General features: G+C 48.2%; 1 protein-coding gene across 1 annotated transcript in view; it reads right to left on the bottom strand.

Annotated features, from left to right (window-relative positions):
- FRAS1 (Fraser extracellular matrix complex subunit 1) overlaps window positions 1-25,979 on the bottom strand; it is a 341,121-nt gene that overhangs the window by 61,490 nt on the left and 253,652 nt on the right. Inside the window, exons 32-37 of the mRNA XM_081924721.1 lie at window positions 18,516-18,630; window positions 16,817-16,954; window positions 10,850-10,882; window positions 9,098-9,229; window positions 7,326-7,451; window positions 6,342-6,589 (exon numbers count right to left, since the gene is read on the bottom strand). Coding sequence (XP_081780847.1) covers window positions 6,342-6,589; window positions 7,326-7,451; window positions 9,098-9,229; window positions 10,850-10,882; window positions 16,817-16,954; window positions 18,516-18,630 — 792 coding nt within the window. The remainder of the gene's footprint in view (window positions 1-6,341; window positions 6,590-7,325; window positions 7,452-9,097; window positions 9,230-10,849; window positions 10,883-16,816; window positions 16,955-18,515; window positions 18,631-25,979) is intronic.

The raw sequence follows: 25,979 nt of genomic DNA, 5'->3' as shown, positions 1-25,979 counted from the left end.
GCACACATACACACAACTCATAGTATGCAGCCAAAGACCTCACCTTCTGAAAGAGGAGTGGGACAGTTGCCATTCCCCCCACCCCAGAGTTTGGTAATGGAGAAATGGAGAAGTTGGCAGAGACTCTTAACCCAGTGGTGTAGCGTGGGTTGCCAGTGCCCAGGGCCACATGGAGGGGGTGGGTGGGTGGGACGGAGGGAAATAGATGGAGTACGCATGTGATTTCAACTCCCTTATGCCATCCCACATCACCCAGGAGTTTGGAGCCGCAGAGATAAGAAAAGAAGAGTTGTTCTGTTGTCTAGAGAGGTCACTTCCTGGTTCACAAGGAGAAGCCGTTTTCAATGAGCCCAGCAACGGATGGGCACAGTTGTATTGAGGCACCTCCAGCTGTTGAAATTCTGCGCCCCCAACCATTTCGCACTCTGGGCAACCACCCCTGGGCCCTCCATGCTCCGCCACTGTCATAACCTCAGGGTTGTGGGTTTGAGCCCCACCTTGAGCAAAAAGATTCCTGCCTTGCAGGGGGTTGGACGAGATGACCCCCACACAATCCCTTCCAAACCTACAATTCTATAATTTGGAGGAGGGTGCTAAACCACCCTGATTCAGGGATGTAGGGGTGGCGAGAGCTTGCGGTAGAGCTCATGCACTGCACACAGAAGCTCACGGAGATGCAGGATGCAACCCTTGGCAACTCCAATCAAAACCGCCAAGTTATAGGTGACAAGATGGAAGACCTTTCTCCACCTGAGTCCCCAGAGAAAAACTGCCAGACGCAGCAGACAATGCTATGAGAGATGGACAAATGATCTGACCCGATGTCAGGCAGCTTCCTGTGAGTTTGTGTTCCTTCCCAGGTGAGCCTACCTTTTGCTCAACACTTCAGCACAAGAGGAACCCTGGTGAAGTGGCAGTTCCCTTGTCCAATGTGCTTTTGAAAGAACAGGTACGTCAGGCCCTACCCCAAGGAGCTCATACACAAGAAAACTGGGGAAACGGGAGGTGTGAGCAGGGTCATTTCTTTTCATTGACACATACTGTATTTTTCCGTGTATAACATGCCCCCGTGTATAAGACGACCCCTATTTTCTGGGACTCCAAATTAATTAAGGAAATGGGGGACGATTGCCCACAGTTGTTAAGATTTTTTTGGGGGGGGATTTGCTCAGAGTTGCCAACAATCTTTCACCCACCTGGCCACCGCTGCCAATTGCCCGCTCAATTGCCGCAGCAGCCGCCACTCAACAGCAGGCCTTGCCGCAGCCATCAATCACCCACCGATTCGCCAATCATAGAATCATAGAATCATAGAGTTGGAAGAGACCACAAGGGCCATCGAGTCCAACCCCCTGCCAAGCAGGAAACACCATCAGAGCACTCCTGACATATGGTTGTCAAGCCTCTGCTTAAAGACCTCCAAAGAAGGAGACTCCACCACACTCCTTGGCAGCAAATTCCACTGTCGAACAGCTCTTACTGTCAGGAAGTTCCTCCTAATGTTTAGGTGGAATCTTTTTTCTTGTAGTTTGGAACCATTGCTCCGTGTCCGCTTCTCTGGAGCAGCAGAAAACAACCTTTCTCCCTCCTCTATCTCCTGCTCGCGGTTGCCACCAATCGCCCATCCCCCCTCTGCACTATCCTTGTATAAGACAACCCCAAATTTAAACATTTTTTATAATTAAAAAACCATTGTCTTATACATGGAAAAAAATGCTACTTTGGCTTAGGTCCCATCTGCACTATACATTTAAAGCAGAATCATGCCACTTTAAGTAGTTATGGCTTTCTCCCAAGAGCAACTTGTTAAGGATGGTGAGGGTTGTTAGGAGAGAGACCCTACAATTCACAGAACTACAATTCCCAGAGTTCCTGTGAAAGCTGTGCCAGATTAAACCCTGTGGAGACCCCATGGCAGTTGAAAAAAAAATGGGGGGGGAGGCCCTCATGCGCATGCTTTGGTGGGATATCATTGAACTAAGAAAGCTTGATTGTAATTTTGCTCCAAGATCAAATCAATATTATTTTGATCTGTTGTTGTGGGGCCTGTGCCTTCTCTGCCTATTTGGTAAACCGGCGCTGAGTGAAAGGGGGGTTGATTATTAAACCACTCTGGGAATTAGTTGGGGCCGATGGGATCTGAAAGGGAACCAGAGTTAAATCTGTGTCTGTTTAGGTCTACAACCAAGAGCAAACTGCTCCACACCAGGCTAGGCATGCTTTCTACCGCCTCCATGGTGGGCCCACAAACGAAAGAGGCTTAATAGCACCTGACTCTGGGATTAGCTTAATTTTCGTTTTACCTTTGCACTCCACCTCTACCTTCATGTAACAGGCACGGTCCCAAACACCTGGTTAGAAATAAAGAACTCATTCTTACCCCCACTCGTACGCTTTTTTGGCAGCCACAAGCAGGACACGGCAGAAAAGGTTGAAACTTCTGCCAAGGGAGAACATTGAGAGGGATGTCGGCGGTTTATGTTACAGCGGTCTCCCTCACACTTTTATGGCTTTGGAATGCAGCCGCTGGCTCCGGGTCAGCTTTTGTCTCCAAATAATAAAACGCGAAGAGAGGCCAGGCTACGTGCCAGGGCTGCGCTAGAAGCTCCTTGAAACGCCGGGGAGAGCGGGCCAAGAGTCACGTTTCTCAAGAAACCGCCCTTCACACCTTAACACAATCGTAGGAAGTGTTTTCTCTGCAAGTACAGGGGCCCAGGGAGTCTCAAGGAGGCTCAAACTAATGGCAGGCTCTGAGCCTGGGAAGACATCAAGGAGCCTGGACTTCTTCACTGAGGCGTTGCTAAAGGAAGGGAACTGCAAGAAGAATTAGCCAAATGTGCAGAAGACAAACAAATCGTGCCCTGCACAATAACTTCCAGGTCAAGCTTGGTTCTTTAAGGCATTCAAGTTTGCCACATACCAGTGAAAATAAAAAGGTAAAGGGACCCCTGACCATTAGGTCCAGTCGTGACCGACTCTGGGGTTGCGGTGTTCATCTTGCTTTACTGGCCGAGGAGCCGGCATTTGTCCGCAGACAGCTTCCGGGTCATGTGGCCAGCATGACTAAGCCGCTTCGGGGAACCAGAGCAGCACACGGAAACACCGTTTACCTTCCCGCCGGAGCGGTACCTATTTATCTACTTGCACTTTGATGTGCTTTCGAACTGCTAGGTGGGCAGGAGCAGGGACCAAGCAACGGGAGCTCCCCCCATTGCGGGGATTTGAACCGCCGACCTTCTGATCGGCAAGTCCTAGGCTCTGAGGTTTAACCCACAGCGCCAGTGAAAATAGGGATGTCCTATTATTATTATTGGGACACGGGTGGCGAGATGAGAGCCACAACCCCAGAGTCAGTCACGACTGGACCTAATGGTCAGGGGTCCCTTTACCTTTACCATTATTATTATTATTATTATTATTATTATTATTATTATTATTATTTCATTATTTATGGCCCACCCATCTGACTGGGTTGCCCCAGCCACTATGAGCAGCTTCCAACATGTATTAAAAACATAATAAAACATTAAACATTAAAAAAAACCCTTCCCTATACAGGATTGACTTCACATGGCTTGGGAGTTGGATAACTCCATACCCGCCAACATTTGTCGACTGCAAATAGGAAAGAGGGACATTCCGAGATCAAATCACAAACCAGGATGGCTTCTGTAAAGCTGGGACTGTCACTGCAAAATTGGGACACTTGGAGGGTCTGCTGCTGCTGCTGTTTCTTTGCCCCCCCCCCCCCCGCAGCAAGTGTTCAACAAGGACTGAGGAGGTCATAGTTCAAATCACTGCTCAGTCATAATAATAATAATAATAATAATAATTTATTATTTATACCCCGCCCATCTGGCTGGGCCTCCCCAGCCACTCTGGGCGGCTCCCATAAAAACCAAAAATACAGTAAAATATCACACGTTAAAAACTTCCCTGAACAGGGCTGCCTTAAGATGTCTTCTGAATGTCAGGTAGTTGTTTATCGCTTTGACATCTGATGGAAGGGCGTTCCACAGGGTGGGCGCCACTACCGAGAAGGCCCTCTGCCTGGTTCCCTGTAGCTTTGCTTCTCGCAATGAGGGAACCGCCAGAAGGCCCTCGGCGCTGGACCTCAGCGTCCGGGCAGAATGATGGAGGTGGAGACGCTCCTTCAGGTATACTGGACCGAGGCCGTTTAGGGCTTTAAAGGTCAGCACCAACACTTTGAATTGTGCTCGGAACAGCACCAACACTTTGAATTGTGCCGCTCCCAGTCACCAGTCTAGCTGCCGCATTCTGGATTAGTTGTAGATTCCGAGTCACCTTCAAAGGTAGCCCCACGTAGAGTGCATTGCAGTAGTCCAAGCGGGAGATAACCAGAGCATGCACCACTCTGGCGAGACAGTCCGCAGGCAGACAGGGTCTCAGCCTACGTACCAGATGGAGCTGGTAAACAGCTGCCCTGGGCACAGATTTGACCTGTGCCTCCATGGACAGCTGTGAGTCCAAAATGACTCCCAGGCTGCGCACCTGGTCCTTCAGGGGCACAGTTACCCCATTCAGGACCAGGGAATCCTCCACACCTGCCCGCCTCCTGTCCCCCAGAAACAGTACTTCTGTCTTGTCAGGATTCAACCTCAATCTGTTAGCCGCCATCCATCCTCCAACCGCCTCCAGACACTCACACAGGACCTTCACTGCCCTCACTGGTTCTGATTTAAAAGAGAGGTAGAGATGGGTATCATCTGCATACTGATGAACACCCAGCCCAAACCTCCTGATGATCTCTCCCAGTGGCTGCATGTAGATGTTGAAAAGCATGGGGGAGAGGACAGAACCCTGAGGCACCCCACAAGTGAGAGCCCAGGGGTCTGAAGACTCATCCCCCCCCCCCACTTTCTGAACACGGCCCAGGAGGAAGGAGCGGAACCACTGTAGGACAGTGCCCCCAGCTCCCAGCCCCTCAAGACGGTCCAGAAGGATGTTATGGTCGATGGTATCAAACGCCGCTGAGAGATCCAGCAGAACTAGGAAACAGCTCTCACTAGAGTGATCTGGGCCTTTCACTCTCCTTTATTTATTGCAACCCAGCTCTACAATTCTGTGATGCATGGGACTGTGCTGTGATATTCCAAGGAGGTTCAAGGTGGTGTGTGTAGCTCTCCATGCCCTCTCCCCAATTTTTCTTCACAACAACCCTGTGAGGTAGGTTAGGCTGAGGGTTTCTGACTGGCCCAAGGTCACTCAGTGAGCTTCATGGGGGAGATTGGACCCATTCCCTTTTTAAAAGGGAAATTCCCTTATTCCAAATAGGATTCCTCGCAAGAAAAGGGAAAAGTTGACAGTTATGATTGGACCCGATCCCTGAACTCCCAGGCCCTAGTCCAACACTCTAACCACTAAAGCACGCTGACTTTCTGGGCCTTATCTGCCTCACAAGGTTGATGTAAAGATAAAAGAAACAAAAAGTGAACAGTCCTTAGAACCTTGAGAAAGTCATTCCACGTATTACAACTGGGCACCAATGGACATTCCCCTCCTTATAATGTTTTCAAGACAAACATAGGGAAATAGACAGAAACCACCTAAAACCATCTATAAGTACTCCACAAATGTAAGAACTTTGGGCTCCCTGCCTATTGATATCATACAGGCTCCTTCACTGTACAGTAGTACCTCGGGTTAAGAACTTAATGCGTTCTGGAGGTCAGTTCTTAACCTGAAACTGTTCTTAACCTGAAGCACCACTTTAGCTAATGGGGCCTCCTGCTGCCGCTGTGCCACCAGAGCACGATTTCTGTTCTCATCCTGAAGCAAAGTTCTTAACCCAAGCTACTATTTCTGGGTTAGTGGAGTCTGTAACCTGAAGTGTCTGTAACCTGAATTGTCTGTAACCTGAGGTATCACTGTACTCCTTTTGGCACCTGCTAAAAACGTTGCTGCTTAGACAAGCCTACGCAGATGCTTTGGAAGTTGAGGCAATTTTAATCTTTTTTAGTATCTTTTGTTATGTTTTAAAGGGTGGCTCTAAATTTTCTCAATTTTTTTCCTCCCCGTCCATGCAATCCAACAGAGTCTGTCTTTGCATGAAGTGGAAGTCCCTAACTCACTGAGGGTTTGAGACCCATCAGCTATCCTTACCTGGTTTAACCGGCCAATAAAAGCTGTTCCCAGGTTGTGGCCGCTGTCAAATGTGGACAGCTTCTAGGTGCCACAGGTGAGAGTGGAGTGCAGGATGAGAACAAACTACCCGAAATGTGTCCCCCACCAGAGGTACTACCCCTCCCCTAACACCCCAACACGCTGATAGACTGGTACATTATTGAGGCTAAGAGGCTGGAAACAAATGGTGCACTTACAATATAGGCAAAGTGGGATCGGGTGATGATTACAGAGCTTTTAGCAGCCACCGTGATGCCGAGTGAGCAGCCGGGATCCAGCCTGGGGCCTTCACTGTTGATCAGGGCTACTTCGACTTTCAGTACGGCCGTCGCTGTGGTGATGCCATCAGTCACTGAAATCTCCATAGTGTCTTCTGCTGAGGACGAACCATCGTGGATATACTGCAGAGCGTTCCTGGTGATCTCCTCATACGTGAAGGTATCTCCTTCTCAGAAAGAAAGGTTGAAATCAGGAGTTTCCTGTGTACAACATGGTGAGAACTCTGGTACAAGGGTTTATTTGGTCACAAATACACAGGCACCGAAAAGAGAGACCTTCCAAGAAACGTGGACCCCTTTCCTTAACGATGTTCATGACCCAAATCAAGACCTTGTTATGCCAACCGCTCAATCTTCTCAGTGGAGGAGTTACGTTAAGTGCAGTTGTACCTCAGAAGTCAAATGGAATCTGTTCCGGAAGTTTGTTCGACTTCCAAAACGTTCGAAAATAAGACCTGGCTTATTTTGGAAGCCGCAGAAAATAAGACCTGGCTTATTTTGGAAGCCGCAGAAGCCCTGTCGGATGTTCAGGTTCCAAAGAACGTTCAGAAACCAGAACACTCACTTCTGGGTTTGTGGCGCCCAGGAGCCAAAACGTTCGAGTCGCAAGGCATTCGTCAACCAAGGTACAACTATAATAGTTTGGAATATTGACTATTCATTGGATAGAACAAACACCATTAGATGTACTGCCAGATAAGTTGAATGGTTCTTGTATTTGTTTTATTTAAAAAGCAATAAAATTTGTTTTGAAAATACACAAGCCAGGCCACTGCGACACACAGGGGATGTCTACATTCCAAGAAAAATAAGCACACACAGTTTGATGTACATGCCACACATTTTTCCTTACAGATAGATGTGTCTTAGTCTACAAAAAAAAAAAAAATCACACATGTCTACCTGCACTCAGGCGGCTTGGGAATGTGGAGCTGTGCTTGAAGAGATCTCCATGATGAGGAGGATTCACCAATTCAAAGAAAAGGTCTTCAGGAGTTGTGTCCACATCGCTCACTGTCAGCTGTATCCCTGAGGGATCCAAGTAGGGGAAGCAAAATGCATTTATTTGGGTTTTTATCCTCTCAGGAAAGCTGGAGTATTTTAGTATGAGCAGCTTACAAAGGGGGAAGAGTGAAGCATATGACACAAAAACAACACTATAAACAGGCACATCCTCGACCAATTCTAAAAGCACAGAAACCAAAGCACTTACAGTTCCTAGATACTTTGACTAGATTCTGAAAGTTGTCAAAACAACAGAGAATGTGTGCAAATGAACGCTATCAAAAGGTGATTTTTGCATCTTGCCCAGTTGATGTTCACTGTCTCCATGCGTTACTGGAAAATGTGACTCTTTCCCACATTGACCAATGAATGTGCATAGGTGAATATAACATGCTTAGGAAACAGGCAGTGTAAGAAATACTACGTTCATGATCAAGAATGTTGAAAAATTTTGGCAGATATAGAGGTGAAAAAATGCTAATATCAGCTTACTCGTCCCATGTGCAGAACAGAAGTCAGTCAGCAAATACGGTCGTACCTTGGTTTTCGAACAGAGTAGTTCCCGAACATTTTGGCTCCTGAACGCTGCAAACCCAGAAGTGACTGTTCCGGTTTGTGAACTATTTTTGGAAGCCGAACATCTGACGGGGCTTCCGTGGCTTCTGATTGGCTGCAGGAACTTCCTGCAGCCAACCAGGAGCTGCGATTTAGTTTTTGAACATTTAGGAAGTCGAATGGACTTCCGGAACAGATTCCGGTCGACTTCCAAGGTACAACTGTATTATCTGTATTTGTTGTTGCTTCCAGACCACAAATGATATATAATTGCTTAAGCCCCACCCCCCACCCCTATTTCCATTGCACTGAAATGAATGGGGTGGAATAACCTAAGAACGACATAACTTCATGATAAGTTCGCCACAGTGGACAGCAAGATAAATGATTTTGCTTTTGGAGGAACTGCAGCAGAAGGGAAACAGGGCTACACATGGGGAATAATAATAATAATAATAATAATAATAATAATAATAATAATAAATAAATAAATAAATAAATAAATAAATAAATAAAATTTTATTTATATCCTGCCCTCCCCAGCCGAAGCCGGGCTCAGAGCGGCTGACAACAGTAAAATAATGCAACATTCTAAAATCATTTCATTATAAAATTAATTCAAATCAGATTAATGGCAACCATTGGGCTAGAGTTCTGAGAGGATTGCCAAAGGAGGGGGGTCAGACTGTGCCTTGGCCAAAGGCCTGGTGGAACAGCTCCGTCTTGCAGGCCCTGCGGAAAGATGTCAAGTCCTGCAGGGCCCTAGTCTCTTGTGACAGAGCGTTCCACCAGATCGGGGCCACAGCCGAAAAAGCCCTGGCTTTGGTTCAGCATTTGTGTTTCACAGGGTGAGAAAGAAGGGCTTTGCACCTTTATACAGTATGCATGTGTGCTTGGGCCCAGGGTCTTTTGCCTTACCATCCCCACTACTGACTCCCTGTTGCTACTCAGCTTCAAAAAAATAAAAAAGTGTCCCCAGATTCATTGGAAAAATCTGGTAACCATAGGCCAGCTAATTTATGGAAAGATCCTAAGTGGATTGCAATGTGTGTGAATTGCAACTGGGCTGTGGGCTACAGCTTGAGTCTGCTAGATTTCTTGCTCCTTCTCCTTACCGATAGTGGCTCTGCCTCCTTGGCTGACCTCAAGGACTGGAGCAGTGATCTGGAATAACGGCGATCCATCATCAGTGGAGAGCAAGTGGATAGTAAATGTCATCTCGGGGCTTGTATGTTCTCCATCTGAGACTGAAGGGAAAACCATTTAAATGAATTTGCCTTATATATAAGAACAAGCCCTAAACCCCCCCCCCACAATTCTCCCCTACCTACTTGCAAGTGAAGTAAATGACTCGCTGCAATTCAAAGTGCCAGTTTTGACCTATAGTGTTACAAATGGCCTAGGATTGGGGTATTTGAAATATGGCATCTTATATGAATCTACGTACCTATATGCACTTTCAAAGATCAGGTGGGTGGCTACTAAGAATGGTCTTTTCTGTAGTGGTGCCCTTGCTGTGGAACATTCTCTCTAAACATATTTGCTGCTTCACTGTCCTTTAAACACCACGTTTACAATACAGTCGTACCTTGGATCCCAAATGCTCCAGAATCTGGACGTTTTGGCTCCCGAATGCCGCAAACCTGGAAGTGAGTGTTCCGGTTTGTGACCATTCTTTGGAACCCGAATGTCTGACGTGGGTTCCACGGGTTCTGATTGGCTGCAGGAGCTTCCTGCAGCCAATCAGAAGCCGTGCATTGGTTTCCAAATGTTTTGGAAGTTGAACGGACTTCCGGAACAGATTCCATTCGACTTCCGAGGTACGACTGTAGTTTCATTCACCAAACCCCTCTGGTGGGTTTTAATTGCCGTTGGGTTTGGCTGGATATGGTGTACTGCTCCTTTTGGTGTTGCATATTTGTTGATATGTGGTTGTTGTTTTTTACTTTGTTTCCCACCCCCCTTTCAATATTGCTAAGGAAACCGCCTTGGACATTAACCTAATGTTAAGGTAGGATATTGTTAAAATCATCATCATCATCTAGGATGTGTGTCTCTAAAAATCTACCCTCTCCCCCTTTGTCCTTCATAATGAGCATTTTGCTAGTCTGTGATAACTAATTTACTTTTATGTAAAGGGTTATAATAACTTCAGTAAGTAAAGGGTTATAATAACTTCAGTAAAATTTATCCTTGCCCCCCTACCTAGGATTTGCCCCCCCCCAAAAAAAATACCCAAAACTGTCTTCATCATCTGCAGGAAATGAACTAATTCACACTTTTATAGAAAATGCAATCCTCTTAAAAACACACACATAACAACAACTATAATAGCTTCAGTAACTGTTCCGCCCCCTAAAAATAACTGTCTTCCATTATCTGCAGGAAAGTTGCCTATACGTATTAGGTCAAAGCTTTACTTTCTTATTCTGAAAAATCTATTATTTCCTGGCAGAACCCAGCTCTAGAATCCTGAGGCCCACTAAACAGCTGCAAAGCAGTGTGATAGAATGAGGACATTTGACAGCAGCAAGGTAAATGAGAAGGGTGTGCTTAAGAGCTTTCTCCTGCCTACTGCATGTCCCTGCATCTTCCTCTCCCTAGTTGGAGGTGTGTGGAGAAAAGCAGTTGGGGGGAAACAACAGGAGGAGGAAGGGTTAAGCACCCCCTCACACAATCACTTCTCCCTGCTAATTTCCTTTCACATCCCTTGATCTTTTTTTTTCTTGCTCAGATTGCTAATCATGCTGTTTCACCTTCATCGCAAGCTAGGATTTAATCACTGTTATTTTTAAACTAGCAGGTATTAACAACATACTAAACAAGCTCGCAACACGTTAGAAAATGAACCGCAGGGCGATGTGTACCTGTAAAACGAAAGCTGACGGATTCTGGAAGGCCTAGAGGAAATTAAACACAAAAAGAGAACGTAATTGTTTTCAGCGTGTGGCAAAATACAATGTCGCCTTACCTGACCTACAAAACCACTTCAGCTAGTGAGGCCGATGAGATTTGGTGGGGTGAGGTCCAGAAACAAACTCCCTCCATTTTGAAATAATGAGCATATTAAGAATTTGAGCCAATAGCCCCTTGGATTTCAGCTCATCTTGTAAATAAACAGCTCGCTCCAAGTTGGTCTACCTCCTTTCAGAAGCACTGAACATGTGAGGTCAGTGGGAGAAGGCTCATCAGTCCTACAGTAGGCACTAAAACTCCAGAAAAAATTGTGGGAACTCTTACTACCTGCAGCGTTTGAGCCTAAGCCTTAAATATGCCTGTAAAGCACACACGCACCTCTCAAAGAACTGTAGTTTACCCATCCCAAAGTACATTTCCAAGCATTCTTAGCAAACAACTGTGCCCAGAATTCTTTAAAGAGAGAATGTGATTAAAATGCATGGTGTGTACGCCTCTCTTAGATCTAGTTGAAGGATAGCTGACCTGTGGCCCTCCATTTGTTGCTGGATTACAACTCTCATCAGCCCTGACTATCAGCCACAAGGGGTGGGTCTGATGGGAGTTAGAGTCCAATATCTGAAGGTCCACAGGCTAGCAACTCTTGAGCTAGCTCCGTGCCCTTCAACCTTAGGTTGAAGGTTAAGCTGGCTGGGGAGGTCGGGAGTTGTAGCTTGACAACATCCGGGACCCTCTCAGGTCAAAGAACATTGATGCGGCAGAAATATTTTGAAGCATTTCATCTGAAGGCAAACCCAAGAGTGCTTTCGTTAAGAGTGTATTTAGCATGGGTGACCTATTCAAGGTCCTACATCTAAAAACGGTCAAGCCGTTTGTGTCTCTTAAACTGCCACATGGGCAAAGGATAGGCCCTGTAGCTTCAATCCCAGGCATTTGCAGAGAGAGAAGCAATAGCTGGACAAAAGAAATGGCTTCTGCACTATGGGACACGGGTGGCACTGTGGGTTAAACCACAGAGCCTAGGACTTGCCAATCAGTAGGTTGACGGTTCGAATCCCTGCAACGGGGTGAGCTCCCATTGCTCGGTCCCTGCTCCTGCCAACCTAGCAGTTCGAAAGCACGTCAAAGTGCAAGTAGATAAATAGGTACCGCTCTGGTGGGAAGGTAAATGGCGTTTCCTTGCGCTGCTCTGGTTCGCCAGAAGTGGCTTAGTTATGCTGGCCACATGACTTGGAAGCTGTACGCCGGCTCCCTTAGCCAATAAAGCAACCCCAGAGTCGGTCACGACTGGACCTAATGGTCAGGGGTCCTTTTACCTTTACCTTTATCTTTATGGTGCTGCACTAGGTAAAGGTAAAAGGTAAAGGACCCCTGGACAGTTAAGTCCAGTCAAAGGTGACTGTGGGGTTGCGGCGCTCATCTAGCTTTCAGGTTGAGGGAGCCAGCGTTTGTCCACAGACAGCTTTCCGGGTCATGGGGCCAGCAGGACTAAACCGCTACTGGTGCACGGAGGACCGTGACGAGTGTCAGAGCGCGCAGAAATGCCGTTTACCATTCCGCCACAGTGGTATCTATTTATCTACTTGCACTAGTATGCTTTTGAACTGCTAGGTTGGCAGGAGCTGGGACAGAGCAAGGGGATCTCACCCTTTTGCAGGGATTTGAACCACTGACCTTCCAATCAGCAAGTCCAAGAGGCTCAGTGGTTTAGACCACAGCGCCACCCGCATCCCGCTGCACTAGACGATTTATATGCCTGTTGATAACATGTTTCTAAAAATGGGATCCAAATATTGCTGCTTTCTTCCAGAAAGTTCAGTTGGTTAGAGCTTGGTGATGAACGCCAAGGTTGCAGGTTCGATCCCCGCATGGGAGAGCTGTATATTCCTGCTTTGCAGGGGGGTGGACTAGGGGATTGGTCCTAAGGGCCCTTCCAACTCTACAATTTTGTAGAGTGCAACCTAAGACATCCAGCACTAGCAGAGACTAAGGTTGCTTCCAGATAACCTGTTTATTGAGCATTTCCTCTGATTTGCTACATGAAGCTTAAAGGACATTGCAGTGAGTGTAATCCCATACTTAATCGTGAATTTTCCCTTCACTTTCCTTATTGCAAAAAGTCTGATTGCGATGGTGAGATGGGACTGTTGCACAAGAGCAACTGACTGTGCCAGTATCGCACCCGACTCTCATGCGTAAATAGCAATAGTCCAGAAGCACCCTAAGGCTTCAATTCTACCTACTCAAATTTACGCTGTGGTCTAAACCACGGAGCCTAGGGCTTGCCGATCAGAAGGTCGGTGGTTCGAGTCCCCGCGACGGGGTGAGCTCCCGTTGTTCGGTCCCTGCTCCTGCCAGCTAGCAGTTTGAAAGCACGTCAAAGTGCAAGTAGATAAATAGGTACCGCTCCGGCGGGAAGGTAAACGGCGTTTCCATGTGCTGCTCTGATTTCGCCAGAAGTGGTTTAGTCAAGCTGGCCACATGACCCGGAAGCTGTCTGCGGACAAACGCCAGCTCCCTCGGCCAGTAAAGCAAGATATGCGCCGCAACCCCAGAGTCGTTCACGACTGGACTTAACTGTCAGGGGTCCCCCTTACCTTTACCTAAGCCCCATTTAGTTCAACAGGAGTAGACACAATTAGGGCTGCAACCTTATTCTATCAGGGCTGCAATCCCTATATTGAAAATAAGTCTAGATATAGATGCTATGGACATAACTCCAAACCATTTTTTTCTCCTCTTCCTACCAGTTCTTGCAGACTGAAAGCTCTGCTTGTGATTTTGTAACATTTTGGTTAGCCCTAAAAGGCATTGCTGCAGATTTACAAGGCAAAAATCTCTCTTTCTCTCGCTGTATGTACTATCAGGGTTTTCACGAGGGACCTCTTCGAAACTGAAACATTTTTGGCCATGGACTGCAAAGCTCCGAAACCATTCTGGGATTGGAATAGGCCTTCTAAATGAACGTTCATTTATACTTGTCATTTGCCTCTTCCTTGGGACCGGTAAGAACAATTTAAAAGCACATTTCAAAGAAACGAGATATTTAAAAAACGGTAACAACATAATAAATCCACTCATGGCCAGCTTAAGTATGGGAACCAAACCCCAAGTTAAAAAAGGCTGAAAAAAATGCTCAGATGTGTGCTATTGTACGGTTTCAATTCTAGACGTGTGCTGTTGAACAGCTTCCATTCGTTGTCACTGGGGCTGGAGCAGAAGAACTTGCTAGTGAATGGTAAAGGTAAAGGGACCCCTGACCATGAGGTCCAGTCATGGCCGACTCTGGGGTTGCGGCGCTCATCTCGCTTTACTGGCCGAGGGAGTAGGCGTACAGCTTCCGGGTCATGTGGCCAGCATGACTAAGCCACTTCTGGCGAACCACAGCAGCACACAGAAACTGAGTTTACCTTCCCGCTGGAGTGGTACCTATTTATCTACTTGCACTTTGACATGCTTTTGAACTGCTAGGTGGGCAGGAGCAGGGACAGAGCAACGGGAGCTCACCCCGTTGCGGGGATTCGAACAGCCGACCTTCCGACCGGCAAGTCCTAGGCTCTGTGGTTTAACCCACAGCGCCGTACCCCACCTAGAATCATAGAATCACAGAATTGTAGAGTTGGAATGAACCCCCCCCCCGGTCATCTAGTCCAACCCTCTGCAATGCAGAAGAAGAAGAGTTTGGATTTGATATCTCGCCTTTCACTCCCTTTAAGGAGTCTCAAAGCGGCTAACATTCTCGTTTCCCTTCCTCCCCCACAACAAACACTCTGTAAGGTGAGTGGGGCTGAGAGACTTCAAAGAAGTGTGACTGGCCCAAGGTCACCCAGCAGCTGCATGTGGAGAAGCGGGGAAGCGAACCCGGTTCACCAGATTACGAATCTACTGCTCTTAACCACTATACCACACTGGCTCTCAATGAAGGAATCTTTTTGCCCAATGTGGGGCTTGAACCCACAGCGCTGAGACTATGAGTCTCATGCTCTACCGACTGACCAGTCATCTGATCACAGCCTTCCCCACTATGGTGAGATGTCTTGTATTCCCATCTGAAATATAGTGGTTACTTCTAAATTTGCATGTGTATGCAAATTTTATGCAGATCCGTGCTTTCTCTTTTGACCACACCAAGCCTCATTTTTTTCCTATCTGTAAACGGACATTTTCTCATTTCAGGCCCATTGGGAGAATTGGGTTGTTTGTTTGCTTTGTGCTTTCAAAAATGGCAGCTGTTTGCATTGTAATATACCCCCGAGATCTATGTCTCGATGTCCTGCGCTACAAATTATTTGACAGTGTGCCAGGGAGTTTCATGAACTGATAATTTTATGTCCGGGTAAAATCCAATGATTTAGTAATATAATTGCTTTTAGATTTCATTGCCTTGGAACACGCAGTCCAACAAATGAGAGACTGTATATATCATCAGAACTGCCACATATCATTTGGAAAGGCATTATAACGAGCTGATCGCATTGCGGATGGGAAGGATGCTGTTCTAACAAAATGGAAGGAACGTTCGGGACAAGAGGTGCCCATGGTTAATATAATTCCCTTTGAAAATGGAATTTCTCATGCAGAGAACATCAAAACAAGCTCCTCCACCCAGCGTGGACTTCCAATCTCTCTCACAAAGGAAAATTCACAACATGTATCTACGTATTTTTCCTTATCAGAATTCTGTGAAAGGAGCAGCTATGGAAAGAGAGATTCATGCAAGATTTTGTGTAAGAGACTTTGATGCCGAGCAGGTCTTAGAACCTGCATAAACCCCATATTCAACCCATATTCTGGTTCTCTTAGGGAAGCTATCCCAAATCTGGTGCCCCAAGATACCTTGGATTACAATTATGAGGAATGGCTAAGGGAGCTGGGCATGTTTAGCCTGGAGAAGAGGAGGTTAAGGGGCGATATGATAGCCATGTTCAAATATATAAAAGGAGGTCACATAGAGGAGGGAGAAAGGTTGTTTTCTGCTGCTCCAGAGAAGCGGACACCGAGCAATGGTTCCAAACTACAAGAAAGAAGATTCCACCTAAACATTAGGAAGAACTTCCTGACAGTAAGAGCTGTTTGACAGTGGAATTTGCTGCCAAGGAGTGTGGTGGAGTCTCCTTCTTTGGAGGTCTTTAAGCAGAGGCTTGACAACCATATGTCAGGAGTGCTCTGATGGTGTTTTCTGCTTGGCAGGGGGTTGGACTCAATGGCCCTTGTGGTCTCTTCCAACTCTATGATTCTATGAATTCCCATCAGCCCCAGACAGCATGGCCAATGATGGAAGTTGTAGTCCAAACGATTTTAAAGGCACCAGTTTAGAAACGACTGCCCTGGGGCCTAACCAAATGTTACATGGGGAAAAATGGAATCACCGTAATCCCAATAAAAGCTGCTTCAGGAGAGTACGGTTTGGAAGGGGGCAGTCGCAGTTTGTACCTTTTCCTGCTCCAAATCACTCATCCCAAAGCTGCTTCCACCCAACCCATAGGGTGCCAAACATATCTGCAAAGGTAAACAGCCCATTGAAACTCATGGAAAGAGTGATTTTGGAGAGGTAACAGGTATGGAGAGGCCAGCTTCTCTGCTCCAATTTGCAATCTCACATCTCTCAACCTCACTTTTTAAAAAGCAGCCTGGGCTTCGACATGTATCAGCTGTACAAGGAGGACTATACAACTTTAGGCTGTAAGTGTGGACTACATGCTTAAATGCACTGCAGTGCTGTCATATGGAAAGCTAGTATGCCGAGAACAAGAATTTGTCTTTTCTCACCTTAACATCTATTGAAGGGGCATCTATTGAAGCCCTGGTCTATACTGCAAGCCATGGCACTGAATGATGACTACAGGAATGTGCAATGTGGAGATTCTCCCAAGCAGATATCTGCCTGCCCGTGCTACCCAATTCAACTAGCTTCTTACCGGCAAAGGAGAATTCCATCAGCTCTCTGATATGAGGAGCTGCAGTAGGTGGGCGGTACACAATTTTGCCATGGTTAATGTCAGCCTGTGTAAAGTACTTTACCGGGGACAGTGGCTTATCCCTGTGCTCCACAATGCCTGCAGAGAGAGGGAGAGTTTCGTTTTCAACACACAGCATATGTTACGTTTCTACAAACATATCTTGTTACCAGATACAGTGCTGATGTCTTTCCTGTATTTCATCCAATGACCACCCAATTAATTGTTAGTTTGTATGAGACTTGAACCAGGAACTCCCTGGTCTGTACATTGCCACCTCTAGTGACGAATACAGACGTCACCGATATCAGTTCGATATCAGGAGCTTGTAATTGTAACTTAGCTACAAGGGGAATAGTACGTTCCATGAGTTCTTCTCCAGCTCAGATTTTAATCTCACACAGAGAAGAACCACACTTCCCACTCTCTCCCAGCCAGTCCTTAACATCCAATATCTCTTGGGAAAACTCCATTTCCCAGGTCTACTTGGGCCTGATGTGTTTGCGCAGCGGTGTGAAAAACCCCCTTTCTAATAAGACTGAAGAGAGCCTAATGGGCATCTCTGCAGTTCCTAAGAGAACAAAATATTTTCCTAACCTCAACCTTGACTTGAGAAGGGCTGACTCATCACAGGGGTGATGCCAGCCCTCCAGCTCAATATGCCACTATTGCACTATGCCAGCTCTCCAGCTCAATAAATCTAGTTCCGTAAACTCCACGGGAGACAGAATTCACATTAGGCCTTTTGTCACTCCTCATAACACTTCTGCTGCTCTCTGCACACAACCCACCCCCTTTGCTTGACACTTCCATGCTGTTTATATAGCAGTCACTGCAGCTGGGGCAGGCTGCTCATCCCTGGCGCCTTGCCAGGAGTCATTTCCGAAATGCCAAGACTGTGTCCTGCAGAGTCTCCAGCCTTGCACAATTCTTCCGAAGCATCACGTCAGGTGCCAGAAGAGGGGGCCTTGATTCAGATTGGCTCTGCTTAACCGTAACACATTTTACAGAAAAATAACTCTGCTTAATCTAAGCCAATCTGATTCGAGCCTAGGAATTTCACCATAAATAAAGGTAAAGGGACCCCTGACCATTAGGTCTAGCCGGGCCGACTCTGGGGTTGCGGTGCTCATCCCGCTTTATTGGCCGAGGGAGCCGGCGTGCAGCTTCCAGGTCATGTGGCCAGCATGACTAAGCCGCTTCTGGAGAACCAGAGCAGCGCACAGACACGCCGTTTACCTTCCCGCCGGAGTGGTACCTATCTATCTACTTGCACTTTGACGTGCTTTCAAACTGCTAGGTTGGCAGGAGCTGGGACCAAGCAATGGGAGCTCACCCCATTGCGGGAATTCATACTGCCGACCTTCTGATCGGCAAGTCCTAGGCTCTGTGGTTTAACCCACAGCACCACCCGTGTCCCATAAATAGTGGGTTGCAAAAACAGAGAAAAAGAAGCAATAGTCTCATCCTTAGGATTCACCTGAAGACTGCTCTTTGGTCTTCCCTGAGCTGGCATAGCTATAAACATTATTCTAGGCAAGCCCTGATTCATTGCTTCTATCCCCCACAATCCCTCCCCTCCTTGATGCTTTTTTTGCCAGTCTCCAGGTTTCAACTGTCAATAAAATAACACAACAGCTCCTTTACTAGGTTATCTTGCCTTGATTTGGTGGCAAAGGTACAGTCACATTGTACACGACTTTCTCAGTTGGGCTCTCCGAGTTGACAAAGGAGAGGTGATGGGGTTCTATCGGGGTCACACGATCTTCCAGAGCCTGAAAGAAATTAAGAAGGGACAAGCTGAGACCAAGATGCTTAGGAGAGCTACCCCCCGCAAAAAAAACCATGAGGGACAAATTAAGGGAGCAGCTGATATACGACAGAGATAGGGAGTTATATGTCAGTGTTGGGATTGAGTGACTTCAAAACAGAAACCTCATCTATCTGAAAGCATGATGAAGCTAGAATTCTGCCAAACTTCACTTGACCTCCCTATGTAAGTTATTTAAAGCAGTTTCGACATGGCACTGAGCACCTTCTTTCCTGCAGGCAGCAGCCAATCTATTCAGAAAGAATTTAGGAAAGCATCACACAGACTGGATCATGATGATGAAGGAAACCATTTTATGAAGGATAGATTGAAAAGCACGGCCCCTCTGCGCGTGGGCACACACACACACACACACACACACACACTGCCAGAGAGCAGGGAGAATCCCATCAGTAAAGCATAATATGTCATTAAATCCTCAAATTCCATAGCAAGCAATTTGCCATAAAACCCCAGAAATGTTCTGAACAACCAATACCGCTATCATTATTTTTTTGCTTTATAAAAGGATCAAAATCAAGTCACCATAGCATGGCGCAAATAGTCATTCCCACACAGCTGAAAGCTGAGCTGGACAAAATGCTTTTATCTTCAGCTCTTGAAGAGGAACTCTAGATGAGTGACTCGGTGTCAGGGACTGGACTGAGGATGAATGGTGGGAGTCACACACACACCCTTTTCCTGAACAGGGCAGGACAGTACTGATTTAGAACAGTGGTTTGCAGAGGGGCACAGTCCAGAGGGGAAAAGCTGGGAAATACTGGGTGAGAAACAGCCAGAAGAGGAAACACCTGGAGAGGGACAGCTGGCAGATTCGGTGTCCTTGGACAGCATTCCTGACCCCCTTTGCCCAAGACTAGATGGGCTTTGAGAGTGATAGAAAGCCACTTTTGCCCTTCGGAGGAGGTGGAGTTGTGGGCTTCAAGGCCCCAGTCCTGCGCGATTGGGGGGATTCCCGGCCGTGTCACCTCCTGACCAGCTAATTGGCTGGCTCTGGGGGTGTGGCCTGCCTTATTTAAAGCAGGACGCGACCGGGGATCTCCCTCTTTGCCGCTTACCAGCTGTTCCTGCTTTTCCCACCCTCCCGCCCTTTAAGGTTTTCGTTCCTTGACCTTGCTATGGACCTTGGTTGGTCGCCGTTGAGGAGCCTCGTAGGAATTTTTCCACTTGGCAAATTGGCACCAGCCACTTGGTTTTCGCCTACCTCGTAGCAAATGGTCACAACTTTCTTGGTATTGGCGGTTAGGCATTGGTATTGGTGGTTTGGCATTGATCTGCTTATTTACTACCACCAGTTCCCTGAAGCCTGACATTCGGGCACTCCTGGAGGTGCCAGCCAGACCCCATGGAGCTGTTTTTCATGGAACCTGGTTGTCAGGGAACTGACATCTAAAGCGCCGCAGGTGCAAAGGCTCCCTGAGGTTGAGAGAGCAGTAGCAGCGGAAGAGGGAACCAGTAGAGGGCGAGCAAGAACTCCAAGGGAAAGTGAGTCGGAGGGATGGCTCAGAGACGCTTCAAGCGAAACCAGTGGGGAGGTCTCAGGACCTCCTATAGGGACACCCACACCTCGACGGAAACTGTCACGCCGAGAGGCCAGACGACGTGTTTCCGTTAAGGAGCTTTTATGTTGGAAACGTTTCCGAAAGCAGCCACTTTCGGATACTACTAGTGATTGACGCAGCCATGCTGGAGGGGCTCCGTCACAGGCAGAGGTTTGAAAACCTGATCAAACTCTGAGGGACTTGCATTTTACGCACAAGCAGCTCATCGTCCCATCACAGCAATCCGAAAGTCACCGAAAGCCAGCTTGTGCAGAGAGAAGCATCATGAGCAACCCAGCCGGAACCGGGGGTGCAGGAGCAGCTGGAGGGGGTCCAAGCCTGGAAGAAAGGTACAGAGCGTTGGAGATCCAGTTGGCGCTGCAAACGGCGAGGCTTGAGGAGAGGAGGGCTCAGGATGCAGAAAAGGGAAAGGAGAAAACCACCCCGCTCGCCAGAAAGGTACCAGGATTGGTGCAGAAATTCGGGGGGGATCCCAGGAACTATCATGCCTTTAGAACAGAGATGCAATACGCTCTAAACTTGCAGTTTGATGACTTCCCCGACGAGGAATCGCGAGTGGCGTATGTGATTGGCCATCTCGAATCCGGGGCGAAAGATTGGGTTAGACCCCTGATGGCAGCGAATAATGAGATCTTAAAGGACACGAGGAAGTTTTTTCGTGCCATGGACCTGATGTTTTCCAGCGATATTGAGCAGGGGGTGGTGCGAAGGCAGTTAATGGCTTGCCAGCAAGGAAGCAGATCTGTCCGTGAGTACTGGACTGAATTTACTATGCTGATTCATAAATTGGGGTGGGACCTATCGGCGGAGCCCATCCAAATGCTTTTCGAAGAGGGGCTTTCTTCAACCGTCAAAGATGAGCTTTCCCGGGGGCCCAGGGCGGAGTCTATGGACCAATTAACCAAATCTGCGCTGGCCATAGGAGCGCGCCAGGAGGCGAGGGCTTTGGAAAGGCGGGAAGGGAAAGGAGACCGTTGGAGGGAGTTCCGCATTCCAGACATTCCAGAGCCATCTTTCCCGCCGGCAGAGCCGATGGAAGTTGGAACAGCGCGGGCGCGCGCAGTTTCAAATCCCAGTGAAGGGCGGAAGAAGGAGGGAAAGAGCGCCAAGAGATGTTATCTCTGCCAACAGCCAGGGCACTTTGCCAGAGTCTGCCCACAAAGAAAGGAATGGCAAGGGATGGCAGGAGCTGTTGGGGGAAAGGAAGAGGAAAGCAAGGAGCAAGTAAAAGCCAACGCCTGGCTGCCACCGTCGGGGCACAGCAGCCAGGCCAAAGAGCAATGAAAGTGCCCATGCCAGAACCTCCCAGACCTGCTTTAGTGATAGAGGTGTTACTAGAACTGCCAAACGGACACCCACTAAAGGTCAAGGCGCTTTTGGATTCAGGCAGCTCCTGTAATTTCATGAGTAAGGAGTTTGCAGCTGAGCACCAGATACAGACCATCCCTTTAAGTAACCCCTTGCAGGTGACTACGATTGACGGCAGAGAGCTGTTGGGGGGAGAAGTTAGCCAACAGACTGTCCCGATGATAATGAGAGTGGCAAGGCACACCGAACAGATAGCGTTTAATGTGGCCATCCTGGGAGGAGCGCCCATCATTTTGGGGATGAGCTGGCTGGCGCTACACGATCCGCTAGTGGGCTGGCATCAGAGGGTGGTCTCCTTTGGGTCAGCGCATTGCCTAGAACACTGCAAGGAGGGGAAGGTCTCGGGAGGAGACAGAGTCACCCTAGCGGGGATGGAAGTGATGGGCAAAGGGAAGGTGCCCCCGCAATACGCAGATCTGAGCAACGTATTCAGCGAAAGGGAAGCAGACAAACTGCCACCGCATAGACCCTTTGACTGTCAAATCAACCTACTCCCAGGGGCCCAACTCCCAGTAGGCAAGCTGTACGCCATGTCAGACAGGGAGATGCAGGAGCTGAGGGAGTTCATTGACAAAAACTTGAAGCGAGGTTTCATCAGAGAGTCCCGAGCGGTGGGGGGCAGCCCAGTGTTTTTTGTGGACAAAAAGAACACAGACAAACCGAGACTGGTGTGTGACTTCAGGGCCCTCAATGCAGTGTCGGAGCCCCTGGCTTTCCCTATGCCCCGAATTGACGACATTTTGACCAGAGTAAGGAAGGGAAAGATTTTTACAAAACTGGACCTGCGGGGGGCGTACAATCTGATACGCATAAGGAAGGGAGATGAATGGAAGACCACCATGTTTACCCCTTTGGGAGCCTTTGAATACCTCGTTATGCCCTTCGGTCTACAAGGGGGCTCCGCCTGTTTTCAAGCTTTTATAAACCACGTTCTGGGACCTTTGCTCTACAAGAACTGTGTGGCCTTTTTAGACGACGTGTTGGTGTATTCGGAAAATGAGGAACAGCATGTGAGGGACGTTCGAGAAGTGTTGGGCAGGCTGCAAGCCAACCAGCTGTGGGTGAAACTGGAGAAGTGCCAGTTTCATACCAAGGAGGTGGAATTCCTGGGGTACCGCTTGTCAGACAAGGGATTGGCCATGGATCCAGGCAAGGTTCAAGCGGTACTGGAATGGAAGACACCGAAGACCAAGAAGGACGTGCAAAGATTCTTGGGGTTTGGGAACTTTTATCGGAAGTTCATCAAGAACTTTGCCCACTTGACGGCGCCCATCACCGACTGCCTCAGCAGCAAGAAGAAATTTGTTTGGACGGTGGAGGCGGATCGAGCCTTTGAAGAACTGAAAAGGGCTTTCGCCTCGGAAGAACAACTTCTGCATGTGGATTTACAAAAACCCATGAGAGTGGAAACAGATGCATCCGACCGGGCTATAGGGGCGGTCCTTCTTCAACCGGGGAGGAGTGCGTCGGAGTGGAGACCGTGTGCATTCTTCTCGCGGAAACTGAATAAGTCCGAGAGGAATTACACGGTGTATGACAGGGAACTACTTGCCATTCACGAAGCATTCCGGAGGTGGAGACATTTATTAATTGGGGCACAACACAAGGTGCAAGTGTGCACCGACCACAAAAATTTAGAGTATTGGAGAACAGCTCGAGTGCTCAACCAACGACAAGTGAGATGGGCACAGGAATTCTCCAAATTTAACTTTGAGATTTGTTATGTGCCAGGCCCAGAAAACGTCAGGGCGGATGCGCTCTCACGCAAACCAGAATATTGGGAAGGGGAGGAGGTGATCGAAGAGAGACATGTCATCCCGGAGGACCGCTGGGTGTGTGGGGCGGCGCTGGTGGGGCAACGGGAACTGGTGGAGGAAACGGAAAATGATGAATATGCCCAGGATAAGCTCAGAGGTCTCAGGGGGGAGGGCGAGAGCCCCGGAGGTTTTGAGGAAAGAAATGGGGCATTGTATTACAAAGGGGCACTGTATATACCCGAAGGTGAATTGAGGGGGAGAGTACTCAAGCAGTTGCATGATAGCCCCACGGCGGGACATTTTGGGCAACACAAAACCATGTGGTTGGTTACCAGGGAATTTTGGTGGCCTAAGGTGAGGGAAGATGTAAGGGAGTATGTAAGAGGGTGTGACCAATGTCAGCGAGCCAAAGGGGAAAGAAGGGCGCCGGCAGGGTTATTAGAACCTTTACCCACACCAGAACGGCCTTGGGAAGCGATATCAATAGATTTTATGACGGATCTGCCAAGGTCCAAGGGGAAAACAGCCATCATGGTAGTAGTAGACCTGTTAACTAAGATGTGCCATTTTGTAGCATGCTCACATGCAGTCACAGCGGAAGAAACGGCGAAGTTGTTTGTGGAACATATCTTTAGGTTGCACGGGGCTCCCTCGAGGGTGATCTCAGATCGAGGCAAACAATTTACTTCCAGGTTCTGGAGGAAGCTCATGAGCTTGCTACACGTGGAAGTTAATTTTTCAACTGCCCGGCACCCTGAAACCAACGGGCAGGCGGAAAGGGCAAATGGCATTCTTCAACAATATCTTAGGTGTTATGTCAATGACAGAGAGAACGATTGGGTCGAAAAGTTGGCGTTGGCAGAATTTGCCTACAATAATGCGGAGAATGTGTCCACAGGGATGAGTCCCTTTTTGGCTAATTACGGGTGTCACCCCAGGGCATTTCCAGGGGAAGGAGGGGAGAGATGGAGCGTTCCAGCGGCTGAACATTTTGTAGAAGAGATGGAAGCCATCCATCAGCAGCTCCAGCTCAACTTAGAAAGGGCCAAGGCACAATATAAGAAGCAGGCAGACAAGAACAGAAGGGAAGGTGAAACCATAAGGGTGGGGGATCAAGTGTGGTTGTCAACCCAAGGGTTGCCGTTCAAAGGGGGTTGTAAGAAACTGAGGCCCAGAAGATTGGGACCCTTTGAGGTGATTCAGCAGGTCAACCCGGTAGCTTTCAAACTCCGATTACCCAACCACATGAAATTGCACCCAGTGTTCCACAGGTCGTTACTGTCACCATACAGGGGGGGACGTGAAGGGGAGCACGTCAGGGGACCAGCCTTGGAAGAGAGGGAACGCCGCAACCATGTAGCGGAAATCCTCGATTCCAGGTGGAAGGGTAATCAGGTGGAGTATTTGGTGGCGTGGGAAGGGGAACCGGAGTCAGAAAACACCTGGGTAAGTGCAGAGGAAGTCAATGACGAGGTTTTAACAGAAACGTTCCACCAAAGGTTCCCGAGGAAACCTCAGCCTATAGCAAGGTTTAGGAGGGAGTATTTCGGCACCACCGATGAGGAAGAGGAAATGGAAGGGTTCGCGGAGTCGGAGTTGGAAGATGGAGTGGACTCTGATGACGAAGAGTACCTAGAGAGTAGGAACAGCAACAAGTGGAAGGAAGTGTTCGCGACGTCGGAAGATGAGGGAGGTTCTTTCAGGGGTTTTACCTCCTCACCGCCAGTAGGAGAGGAGACGGGAGGGGGTGAAGGGGGCCCTGGAGGGGAGGTGGATGTCAGGGAACTGACATCTAAAGCGCCGCAGGTGCAAAGGCTCCCTGAGGTTGAGAGAGCAGTAGCAGCGGAAGAGGGAACCAGTAGAGGGCGAGCAAGAACTCCAAGGGAAAGTGAGTCGGAGGGATGGCTCAGAGACGCTTCAAGCGAAACCAGTGGGGAGGTCTCAGGACCTCCTATAGGGACACCCACACCTCGACGGAAACTGTCACGCCGAGAGGCCAGACGACGTGTTTCCGTTAAGGAGCTTTTATGTTGGAAACGTTTCCGAAAGCAGCCACTTTCGGATACTACTAGTGATTGACGCAGCCATGCTGGAGGGGCTCCGTCACAGGCAGAGGTTTGAAAACCTGATCAAACTCTGAGGGACTTGCATTTTACGCACAAGCAGCTCATCGTCCCATCACACTGGTGCACTATCAACACCGACTCTGCAGGTAGTGTTATTATACTAATCTTTGGCCCAAGCCCATCTCTCAGAGCCACTTTTGCTTTCAGCTGCTAGCTCCACCCATTTTGCATAATAAGGCAAAATGTCTCATGGGAAACGAGCACTTCAACACGTACAACAATAGCCTCTTGGTGTATAAGTCTGCTGGCCACAGACAGGAGTGCTCCTTGGCCAAATGGTTGTAGCCCAACTGTTTGAACATCAGCTTTGCATGGAGGTTCAATTCCTGGCATCTCCAGGTGGGGCTGGGAGAGTCTCCAGTCTGAAACCCTGGAGAGACAAGTCAGTGTAAGACCAGGATTTCCCAAACAGAGGTTTTTGGACTACAGTTCCCATTATCCCTGACCACTGGTCCAGCTAGCTAGAGACGATGGGGGTTG

This window comes from Podarcis melisellensis (genome assembly GCF_964234715.1).
Source record: "Podarcis melisellensis genome assembly, chromosome: 9".
In the NCBI taxonomy this organism is placed as follows: Eukaryota; Metazoa; Chordata; class Lepidosauria; order Squamata; family Lacertidae; genus Podarcis; species Podarcis melisellensis.
Note: the sequence above shows the minus strand (reverse complement) of the source record. Positions and strands in the feature narration are given on the sequence as shown.